This window comes from Penicillium paradoxum (genome assembly GCF_028828445.1).
Source record: "Penicillium paradoxum strain IBT 22861 chromosome Unknown utg000005l_segment0_segment0, whole genome shotgun sequence".
Lineage (NCBI taxonomy): Eukaryota > Fungi > Ascomycota > Eurotiomycetes > Eurotiales > Aspergillaceae > Penicillium > Penicillium paradoxum.
The window spans coordinates 1,142,365-1,153,325 of NW_026643183.1; the positions used below are offsets into that span (position 1 = coordinate 1,142,365).

The 10,961-nt window shown below is 49.7% G+C and overlaps 4 protein-coding genes across 4 annotated transcripts; 1 reads left to right on the forward strand and 3 right to left on the reverse strand.

Annotated features, from left to right (window-relative positions):
- Positions 1-509: 509 nt before the first annotated feature.
- N7457_005454 (putative autophagy protein (Atg22)) lies at positions 510-2,403 on the reverse strand (the record flags this gene model as incomplete). Its single annotated transcript, XM_057176498.1, has 6 exons — positions 510-878; positions 938-1,099; positions 1,152-1,276; positions 1,346-2,101; positions 2,164-2,198; positions 2,252-2,403. 6 exons carry the CDS (start codon positions 2,401-2,403, stop codon positions 510-512), a joined length of 1,599 nt encoding a protein of 532 aa, XP_057030800.1.
- A 1,821-nt stretch (positions 2,404-4,224) lies between these two features.
- N7457_005455 (putative bifunctional fatty acid transporter/acyl-CoA synthetase (FAT1)) lies at positions 4,225-6,375 on the reverse strand (the record flags this gene model as incomplete). The annotated part of the gene is made up of 5 exons (XM_057176499.1): positions 4,225-4,396; positions 4,457-4,600; positions 4,665-5,811; positions 5,867-6,022; positions 6,090-6,375. The coding sequence occupies 5 exons, from the start codon at positions 6,373-6,375 to the stop codon at positions 4,225-4,227; spliced, it is 1,905 nt and encodes a 634-aa protein (XP_057030801.1).
- A 903-nt stretch (positions 6,376-7,278) lies between these two features.
- On the forward strand, positions 7,279-8,815 carry N7457_005456 (putative peroxisomal 3-ketoacyl-coA thiolase (Kat1); the record flags this gene model as incomplete). Its single annotated transcript, XM_057176500.1, has 6 exons — positions 7,279-7,377; positions 7,437-7,532; positions 7,591-8,439; positions 8,493-8,557; positions 8,608-8,719; positions 8,777-8,815. The coding sequence occupies 6 exons, from the start codon at positions 7,279-7,281 to the stop codon at positions 8,813-8,815; spliced, it is 1,260 nt and encodes a 419-aa protein (XP_057030802.1).
- A 370-nt stretch (positions 8,816-9,185) lies between these two features.
- bgt2 (GPI-anchored beta-1,3-endoglucanase EglC) lies at positions 9,186-10,592 on the reverse strand (the record flags this gene model as incomplete). Its single annotated transcript, XM_057176501.1, has 1 exon — positions 9,186-10,592. The coding sequence occupies one exon, from the start codon at positions 10,590-10,592 to the stop codon at positions 9,186-9,188; it is 1,407 nt and encodes a 468-aa protein (XP_057030803.1).
- Positions 10,593-10,961: the final 369 nt, after the last annotated feature.

Consider the following 10,961-nt stretch of genomic DNA (forward strand, 5'->3'; position numbering starts at 1 on the left):
ATTACCATCAGTACTTCCTACCTAGGTAGCATTAAGTGTAAGACTATATGTATTGAGGAGCGTTCAGGTTACGTACCTACATAAGGTACCTAGGTATTTTATGTGGATCAGATAACTTGGAGGGATACCAGTTAATTGTGAGGGCATATAGTGCACGGTAAATCAAGTCCTTTCAACAAGAAGTATGGGTAGTGCAACGTCAGAGTGGTTGATAACTTGAGCACTTGTGCCGGCTAGTCGTCTCTGGCCTCTCCGGGTAGCCTGTGGTCTAGTTCCGCTTGGGACCTATATTTCGTAGCCCTATGGTCTAAAGAATGACGTGCTTGGTGGCCATGAAGTAGCCTTCATGATCCTCCCTGGATTTAAATTCCACGTGCCTTGAATCACAGCCTTAGAGTCTCATTGCAATTGTGAGATAGGGCATAATGAAAGATATCACGGTCTAAAAGACCGCATGGTGGTTATGTATATTTGAAGACTAAATACACTCCGCCGTACACGAGGCAGTATCAGACAGGTGTCGAGCTCTGATCAGTGGACTGCGACGAATCACTGGCATTTAACCGACGCAACTTATCCAACAAAAATCTCTCCTGCTCTTCCTGGCTCTTTTTCAAGTCAACTCCCCAGAACAAAATCCCAAAGCTGACAACGCTTAACGCAAACAAAAAGTAAAATGGCATTGAGACATTGCCCGATGGACTTGCATCAATGATTGCACTTGAGACGATAGGGCCGATGAACGACGAGGTTTTGCCAATGATACTGAAAAGACTGAAGAATAGAAACTCATGACCGCGTGGCGTAACTTCCGAGATCATGATTTGTGAGTAGCTATACCATGGGCAAATGAAAAGGCCGTAGAAAGCTTGATAGACCTATATGGGAGGTGCGTTTAGTTGTCTTTTCTTGCGAACTCGGAGAGAGAGGGATATACCCAAACTTCCCATGCATTGTGGAAGCCAAATTTGTTTGTCCAGATACCAATCATACCCCAGCCATCGAGTAGGATTATTCCAATAGCTATAGTGTTGAACATAGTCTTAGTTCCGAGTTTGAAACGTTGCTGAATAGCCCAGAATGTGTAGATTCCAACTGCCTGAGGTAATGTGTTAGTTATAAGGATAGCTGACCGGGTAATCGGGGCTAACCTGTGCAGCAATACCAACAATGAGCAGGTATGTTAGCTGTAGGGTATTATAGGCCATGATCTCATTTTGCAAAGTCGCAATGACTGTCACAGTAGTGTTTAGCGAGTCTCCAAGTAGGAAATAGCCTATCGCGGGCACCATATGTTAGCGCTGAATTGCAGTGATGAACACAACTAATCGAGCATGAAACCCACCAATTAGATAAATCAAACTCTGCTTCAAATGCCAGATCTGTTGTATAGCATGCCAGAGCTGCCATATTCCAGCAATGAAGATAGACCGTTTCCCAGGGTCTTGACCCGGCCGGCGTTTCTCCAAAACAAACCACGGGATTGAGACAAGCAACCACACCCCAGAGACGAAAGCGATCAGGACACTCAGACCCCAGTTATTTTTGCTCTCACTAGCGTTGACGTCCAAGCCAAACATAATACCCACAATAATCGCCAGAATGAATATTTCCGCCACAGACTGAACATAGAAAGCGACGTTGGCTAGTTTGCTGCGCATCAGGGTGTCTGCATAATCATATTCATCCCGTGTAATGCTGCCTGCCATATATGCATCGGCCTTTTCCTTCAGTTCGAGGGTGTTGCGAGCCAAGCCCGGGAATGCAGCAGTCCAAAAAGTGAGAGTAGTCTGGTAGGCAATCAAACCGACCATATATAGACCGACCGCGACATGCCACTTGTCCGAGGTGTGCACACCCAACCAACCAAAGCCGATCGCATAGGCTACAATTGACAATGCGATCAAGATGTTCGGTCGCCAATAACCGAAATCGGCGAAACTGCCAATCACCAGGAATACCACGACCTGAATCGCGAAGGAAATTCCATTCGAGAGAAGCACGATGCTGTTGATCGTGCGTGGCCTGCCTATGAAGTTGAGCAAGCCATCAGAGGGTGCCGCTTGGTAGAGCAAGTTTTGAAAAGCAGTCGGTGCGAAGTCTGGATTGAGTCAACTTCCGCTTTTCCCTGCGCTTTATCATCGCAGGGGTGAAGAAACCCACTGAATAGCGACAAGCCATTATTCCCAATATAATAGCTACAGTTATAAGATTTAGTCTCTGTAGCAGGATGATTCAACAGCCCACGCACGCATAATAAGCCCATATTTCCATCCGCGTTGTGCGATATCTCTCATCGAATTGATCTGGCGCAATCGGTTGGTCAATCTTGTTCTGGGGAAGACCAGCTCGGTCCACCTCCACAGTGGAGTGGCCAGGGTCTTTGTGCTGATCCTGATCCATGACCGGGATGAATATGATTATGCAGGGGTAAGACAAGGAGAAGAGAAAAAAGAAAAAGTCGACGACGGATGGTGTAAATGGGCAGTAACCACCGCGTGCCAAAAACCTTCACCTTAGCAGAAGCCAGTCGCAATGCAATGACCATACCGATCGTGGCAGTAAACTGGGTCTGGCCAAGACGATTTCGGACTAACATCGCATCTGGTCTAGTTAGTGCTTGACTGTTGCTTCTCGTCCTATCAAGAGGTCGCATTTCTCAGCTTCCGCATTTGGCCTTGGCTTTTGCCGCTCAACTCTGTTCTGTAGAGATATTTACTGTCTTGGTCCTCTCACATAGCAATGTGGGTTAAGCAGTCATTTTTCATATCCGAGCAGGCCAGGTTCTAGGCAACTAATCGGCTGAATTGTATTATATCCAACCAATAAATGTGATAATGCTCAATATTTCAAACCTCAATTAGGTAGGTGATCTAGTGCAAGCTGCAAAACGAACATCAAAAGGGCTCTTTCAAGCTCAGATCACTATATAGGGAATCTGTGGTAAGTTGAACATATGCCACGGGCCATTCTGGCCAAAGCGTGTATCTATCCCGACGTTATACCAATGGTAGTTGCAATATAGGTCCTATGCATCATGTTCTCGTTCGCATCGCGTACAAGCTCGAATTTATTGAAATCATAAAATATGCCCGAAAAGCTGTCGAAGGCCTCTCTCGTTCTTTCATAGCGCCCACAGTATCCATAATCCTCAGTCACCAGATTAGACCGCGATATTTGAGGCACCAGATTGTTGCCTAGAATGTTTCGCCCACTCCCCTATCATAGATATCAACCATCACATTGATCAGCGTAATATTTCAGTTGACTTAGCGGAGTTCCGATGCAGGGCTCTACTGAAGCGGCTTTTGATGAGTTCATCGAAGGGAGGGGGGATCGCTTAGGAAATTATACGATGGCTTTGGGTCTATCAAATGCACTGGTGTATATATGTGAGTAGATTCTCAAGTATCTTTATCGGGGAACTACCTACGCAGTACTCGAAAACCCTGTCTAAAGAGTCTGTCTATGCGTCTTCACTCTTTGGAAAGCCAGACGTTTGGTCTCGAGATCTTCTTGGCCGCGCGGGACTTTTCGAAGAGCGATTTAAGACCTTCTGGAACTTGCTAACGCAATCTTAATATGCCAATATTGTGTGTGTGAGAGAGAGAAAGAAAGAGGAAATGAAATTGGAGCAGATAATCTCTAGTCAGTTGCAACAAGACTGGACGATGGAAAACTTTGACACGGTTTGTGCGGCTAAAAGGAGCTTCGCACATGAATTGAGATTGAACCCCAACCTTGAATAGGACTCACGTAACGATGTGGTGGAATGTATAAATAATCTTCCCATTCGACTCGAATATAATATCACCTACGGGGCGGAAGCGTCAGATGGAAAACAAAGTCTTGAAGAGTGCGTTTGATAGCGACGGTGGTGCCGAAGGCAAGATTCGGCATCAAACTTCAAAGAGAGCAGCCACAATATGGCAAAAGAAATCGAGGTATATGAAACAAAATATCAGGAAACAAAAGATAAAGACATTCCTATATAAACACGTGACACGCAATACACTCCGAATGACCCACTTAGCGCAACCTTATCTGAAACAAGATCCTGGCCACTGAACCTTCGAGGACAAGTATAAGTCCATAATCAGCCATCCTCACGAGCCAAGTCTGCCTAGGAGAACACTGCCATTTGTTTACTGCTCATTCCAGGGATGATACAGGAGGTAACCGTACAACATGTATCAGAATGGCAAATTGACAGAAACTAACCACTCAGATTTTGGCTCTACCACTTTCTATCTCTGCCCAATTTCCTTCTTCCAACTTCCGATACTTATTGCCGTCCAACCAGTACAAAATGTCACCATCACAGTCTTGACGAGGATTCCAGCCTTTCTTCGCCAGCTCACCCTTGGCCTGTTTGAATGTAACACCGGTCGCAACTCTGCAAATATTATGTTTATCAGACAATTGGCCATGCATCTGAACCAAAGGGGATGATTACCTTTGAGTGAGTCGGACTAGTCGAGGCAGGGCGTAAGATGGAACACCCTTCTTTTTGAGTTGTTTGTACAGCGTTGACATTATGTCCGTCTCAGCAGATGGCGATTCCAGCGTGATTCCAGCGGCACCAGCTTGGCCGTCATAACTAGGAGAGACCATCAGCATTGTAATATCACCCAAAAAAGCCTCAAGAAAACCATGTCACATACCCGCTCAGCTTCACGCCGTATACTACAGCGTCATGTACACCGTCAATGCGGCAAATGTGGTCCCGAACCTCGCCGGCACTGACATTCTCGCCCTTCCATCGGAAAGTGTCACCAACCCGATCCTGGAACTTCACCCAACCATCTTCGTCTTGTACAACTAGATCACCGGTTCGTTGGAACAAATCTCCTTTCTGAAAGACATCGCGAAGAAGCTTTTCTTCCGTCGCATCCTCATTGCCCAAATATTCAATGAGTAGACCGCGATCTCGGATGCGACCGATCGCCTCGCCCTCCTCTCCGAGCTTAGCCCTCACGCAGAATCCAGTTGCAGGATCCCGGTATGGCATCTCGGAATCAGTATCATACCTGACGATGAAAGTGTCATCCTCCAAGAAGCGGCGGATAGGACCGGAAAAGCCGATCTTTCCAGCACCCCAAGCGCTAACACCATGATTGTCGAACTTGGCAACGCCCTCTGTTGAACGGTAGAACTCGCGGATCTCGGGTACGTTGAAGCGCTTGCGGAACTTTTCCCAGATCTCGCCACGTAGCCCGTTGCCCGTTGCTACGAGACACTTGTGGTCTTGGTCATAGGGTGATGGTGGCGTTGCGAGAAGGTACCGGCACAGCTCGCCGATGTATAAGATACGGGTTGCGCCTGAGTCGTGCACCTCCTTCCAGAACTGCGAGGCGGAGAACTTTCTACCCAGGCATAAGGTTCCTCCATTCCCGATCGCTGTACACAGCCCGATGAAGAATGCCGTGCCGTGGAAAAGGGGCAGTGGAGAGTATATGCGCATCGGGTAGTATTTTGAAGGGTTGTTGATGTCTGTTGACAGCGGGGTGGAGGTGATCAGAGTGAGCATATTGCGGATTGCACAGGCTTTAGGCTTGCCAGTTGTCCCTGATGTGTAGATCAGAACGGTTAGGTCTTTTGGGGTGCGCTTGGCTGCCGCAAGTCCCGATGGAGAAAATTGCTGCAGAGTTTCCGAGGTGATGAGCTCTACTGAGCCTATTTCGGCGCCTTCAAAGGACGACGTATTAATTGTGAGGTGCGGCAGGTCGTTACAGACGTATTGTGCCAGATCGGCAGTGGAGACGATTAATTTAGAGCCAGACACACTCAGGCAATGGATGAAGGTATCATCTTTCACTAGTATCAGCTTCTTGTTCTATAAGTTGCAGTTGGGTTATTGACAGACCTCGCAGGTTGGTGTTGATCATAGCCGACACTGCCCCCAATTTCGACAGGGCATACAGAGTGACAACCATCTCCGGCGAATTGGACGTGAAGACAGCCACAGTATCGCCTGCCTTGACATCGCGTCCCTTCAAAAGAGCAGCCATTCTGTCGGCCACTGCAAGCATTTAACCACATTAGCAACCGGCTGCAAAGCTTCATATTAATCGATAGTCAATACTGACAGTCTTTTAATTGTCCATACGACCACGTCTTCTGCTCAAACCAGAGCGCATCTGTGCCTCCTCGTCCTTCAACTTCCACTGCCATCTCAAGCATCTTGTAGATGGTTGTTGAACCATCGAGCTTTGCGATGCGCGCGTTTAAACGCTTCGCGACGTCTGTATTGTTGACGATTGTTTGGACGTCGGTGGAAATGGCAAGCTTTGCGTTTAGATAAGCCCCAGCGGCCACTGACAAAGCGGATGCCATGGCCACAGCAGACGCCCCGACTCCAGGAAGAATGTCCATTGTGACAGTGAGGGTGATTGCCTTTCCGGTCAACTGCTTCTTGTTGGATTCAATTCTCCCACATGGATTCAATTAATCAACAAAATTTGCGATGTTTCTGCAACACCAGGTGCATTGATCGTGTATGATTATACACTTTGGTCTATTCGATACTCTCCAACCCGGCACGACCAAAGATATAAAGATCCCCAACCCTCGGGGCTCTGTCAACGGAAGCTAGCCAGCCTCGATCTGCCGTGCATAACAGCGCCGAATAATCCCCTGCCGAACTCTTATACTGGCTAAACCATCCCCATATGACATCTATAAAGTCTATTCAATACGAAAGTCCCCCGTATTGTTTTGTTTCCCGGAGCCTAGATGCTTGGCGAAGCGTTCCCCGGTTTTGATAGTTGACAGCATCGCGGATCCAAGTTCGATATAGACGAGCCATGGTGTTTTTTTTAAAGCAGCTTGTCTGCATGATAATCTTGGTGTTTGCACCTCTCTCTCTATAGTGCAACCTAGAGAGTACCTAGGTACATACCTACTGCGTGCCATGAATGTCGTATGTACTCGCATCGATCAACTCTCACGTGGGGCCGTGAGACACCTCCGATACCGGGGACAAGCCAATCACCGTGTCTCTTTCGCAGCCGAGGGACAAAAAATGACAGTATCATACACACTGTGACGCCGAAGGTGCGGCAATTCCACTCGGCTTCAACGTGCAACGACACGGAGGCACGCAGGGACTCGGGTTGGTCCTGGTCCTGTTTGTACTCGGCTCGAAGGAGCCGCGGTTCATTTCATACCCCACGGGCTGTTGAAAGAGTCCGGGGGATATTAAAATGGCGGGGGAGTTTCTTTTTCATCCTATCTTTCTCTTTTTTGATTCCCCAATTCGCGTTCACACATCATACCATGTCTTCAGCACAACAACGTTTGAGCTCGGTCGCCAACCAGCTCGCAGCACCTGGTGCCGCCCGCCAAAAGATCCTGGCGAAGAACCCAGATGATGTGGTAAGTTACGGGGTGCACCGGTAAATCTTGCTGTTCAATAATTAATTAGTTGTTCACAGGTCATCACTTACCTCGCCCGCACACCACTCACTAAGGCTCGCAAAGGTGGCCTGAAGGATACCACCGTGGATGACCTCCTCGTGTCACTCCTCACGGTACTTTTTTCCTTTGAAAAACCGAGCATGTCCTTGCGGCGACTAACATAATAAACAGACTGTTCGCGAGAAGTCCAAGCTTGACCCCAATCTCGTGGAGGATGTCTGTGTCGGCAACGTCCTCTGCCCTGGCTCTGCATATGTCGCCCGCTCCGCCGTGCTAGCAGCAGGATACCCTGTCACAGCCTCTGCCTCAATTGCTAATCGATTCTGTTCATCCGGTCTCCTGGCCGTGCAGAACATTGCCAACCAAATTATTGTCGGATCAATCGACATCGGAGTGGCCGTCGGAGCCGAGAGCATGAGTAATAACGCTGATGGCGGCGCCCCCGAAATGTCCGAGCGCATCAAGCAGCACCCCATTGCATCCCAGAACTCCCAGCCCATGGGCCAGACCTCAGAGAACGTGGCCAATCAGTTCAACATCACCCGTGAGCAGCACGACAAGTTCGCAGCTAAAAGTTATCAGAAGGCCGAGCGCGCCCAGAAGGCTGGCTGGCTGGATGACGAGATTGTGCCCGTCAAGACTCAGATTAAAGACCCCAAGACTGGCGAGGTCAAGGATATTATCGTTGATCGCGACGACGGTATCCGCTACGGTACCACCGCCGAGTCTCTCGGTAAGGTCCGCGCTGCATTCCCTCAGTGGGCTCCTAGTGCCACCACCGGCGGTAACGCCAGTCAGATCACTGACGGTGCCGCTGCGTTGGTTCTGATGAAGCGCTCGCGTGCTCAGGAGCTCGGCCAACCGATTGTTGCCAAGTTCTGCGGAGCTACTGTTGCTGGTCTGGAGCCCAGAATCATGGGTATCGGCCCATCCCTTGCTATCCCTAAGATTCTGGGCAAGTTCAACTTGAGCAAGGACGACATTGATATTTTCGAGATCAACGAGGCCTTTTCTTCAATGGTAAGTCTATCTGGTATGTGAATGCTGTGCAAGGCTAATTCTCATCGTTACAGGGTGTTTACTGTGTCAACAAGCTGGCCTTGGATGAATCTAAAGTGAACCCACGTGGCGGTGCTATGTAGGTGATATCCGAACTAATTTGGTTGAGACCGTGCTGATTATTTAAAGTGCTTTCGGTCACCCTCTGGGCGCCACCGGCGCACGCCAGGTCGTCACTGCTCTATCCGAGCTACGTAGACAGGATAAGCGCGTGGCTGTGACCTCCATGTGTGTGGGCACTGTAAGTTTCCCCCCATCATTATTGAAATTGCTAGATTGTACTAACTGCTTTCGTCAGGGCATGGGTATGGCCGGTATCTTCGTTTCCGAGCACTGAGGGCTTTTAAAAAAGACCTGTGTTGACATTGTATATACACCGAATATGACCTCGTGGCATGCACGATTTAGAGTCCCAGTGTGAACAATTATAGACAAATCACATGCGCTATAACCGCCTTGGGATGAGAGGACTTATGAGAGGAAACGGCCAAAGACCCTATTCAAAATCATGAGCTCAAAAAATTTAGATTGATAGATCGATGTACAAGAAAAATGTGTGAAGGCTTATAAACCTCACATCCAAACAGTATGTGAACGAAAGTAAGAAAAAAGGGGAATATCTATCAGCCGCTGATCGACCATAATGACAAATCACAATGGTCTAATCCTACCAATCACTCCGAATCGCCGAACAAAGGGGAATATGTTTAGAAAGTGAGAGCGAGAGCGAGAGCAGCGATCAGAGCGCCGGCCGCGGAGCCGGCGACCCGGGTGGCAGAGTTGAAGGGGACGCTGGACGTGACGGAGCCAGGGGTAGAGGATGAAGATCCGGAGCCGGAGCCGGAGCCGGAGTCGGAGGATGAGCCTGAGCCCTTTGAACCAGTGGGGAGGGAGGAAGATCCAGAGCCGGTCTTGGTAGCAACAGCGGAGGCGGAGGCGCTCTTAGACTTAGGCTTGGTGGAGGGGCGGGTACCGATCGGGTGTGTGGAGGCGGGGCCGACCACGGAGTGACCAGTACCAGAGGCGGCAGTGCCAGTGGAGGTACCAGAGGCGGCAGTGCCAGTGGAGGCACCAGAGGCGGCAGTGCCGGTGGAGGTAGCAGAGACGGAAGAAGCGAAGCCGGTCTTCTGGCCTAGAGTGGAGGTGGAGGTGCTGGAGGAAACGGCGGAGCTGGAGGAGTTGGATGCCTTGCAGGACAGGTCGTACAGAGGAGTGGTGCTGTCGGCCGAACCGGTGACACCAAAGCTGGGGGTGGAAGCAGGATCCTCGAGGATGTACCACCAGGTGTTGGTATTGCCGAGGAGAGGACAAGCGACCTCGGTCCAGTACTGCCTGGCGTTGGCCGTGTTGGCAACAGCGAGGTTCTCGGTCTTGCCGGTAACGGGCCAGCCAGTCTCGGTGATCCAGATCTCCTTGCCACCGGCAATAGCCTGGGTCTTAGCAACGCCCTTATCGAAGAGCGCCTTGGCGTCGTCGATGGAGTTGGGCTCGGTGTTCTCGAAGTATGGGTAACCATCGAAGCCGAGCCAGTCGACAGCGTCAACGACGGCAGAGTTGGAGCTGTTGGTCCAGGTGTTCCAGGTGTCGACGTGACCAATGGGGGCACCGCTCAGGGAGGTACCAGAGATGGCGGAGCGAACCTGATTAATGTAGTCGACAAGCTCGGAGGGCTCAATACCGACACCAGCATTGACCTTAGTACCGATTTCAGAGTTACGGTAAAGATCCTCACTACCGACGGAGATACCGACGACCAGGTCGGTGAAAGCATCACCGTAGGTCTCGATAGCGGACTTAAGAGCGGCGATCTCGTTGCTCATACCACCACCGGAAGCCCAGAGACCCAATAGAAGGGTAGTCTTCTCCTTGATAGCGGCGGGAATGGCCTCAATGGGGCCGTTGGCGGTGCCACCCTGGATCATAGTGTACAAACGAGCACTGGTGAAGGCGTGGTCGGTTCCAACAAGGTTCTTGGCAGTCGCAAACTCGGTCTCGAAATCGGCTTGGCTCTTGACACTGCCATCGCCCTTAAGGGCACCATAGTTGAAACCCTGGGAGATGGCCTCCGAGGTGGCGACGGCCATCGCAAGGGCAAGGAACTGTGTGGGACGCATTTTGAATGATTGAACGAAGGTGGATGATTACTGATTGAGAGGATATGGAAGAAGAAGAGAGCCTGGAGCGAAAGAGTGTAGCCAGGAAAGTTCTTGGAATAAGGTTTGAAAGGAAAAGATAGGGAAAGATGGAAAGAAGGGAAACGATGGAAGCGAAAGTGAAAAAGGTAAGATGCAAACGGAAGGACGAGGAAGAAGTAGCCCTATGAGGACTCCCAAAAAGCAAGGATCTAGACAGGAAAATTCAGTCTAGAATCCGCCACCACGCAGAATTACGGGCCATGTGGGTCGAGACACGTTTGCCTGCCCACTTTAACTCAGTTTGGAGCCCTCCGATTGGCCCAACCATAAGATGACTGATTCCAAAAA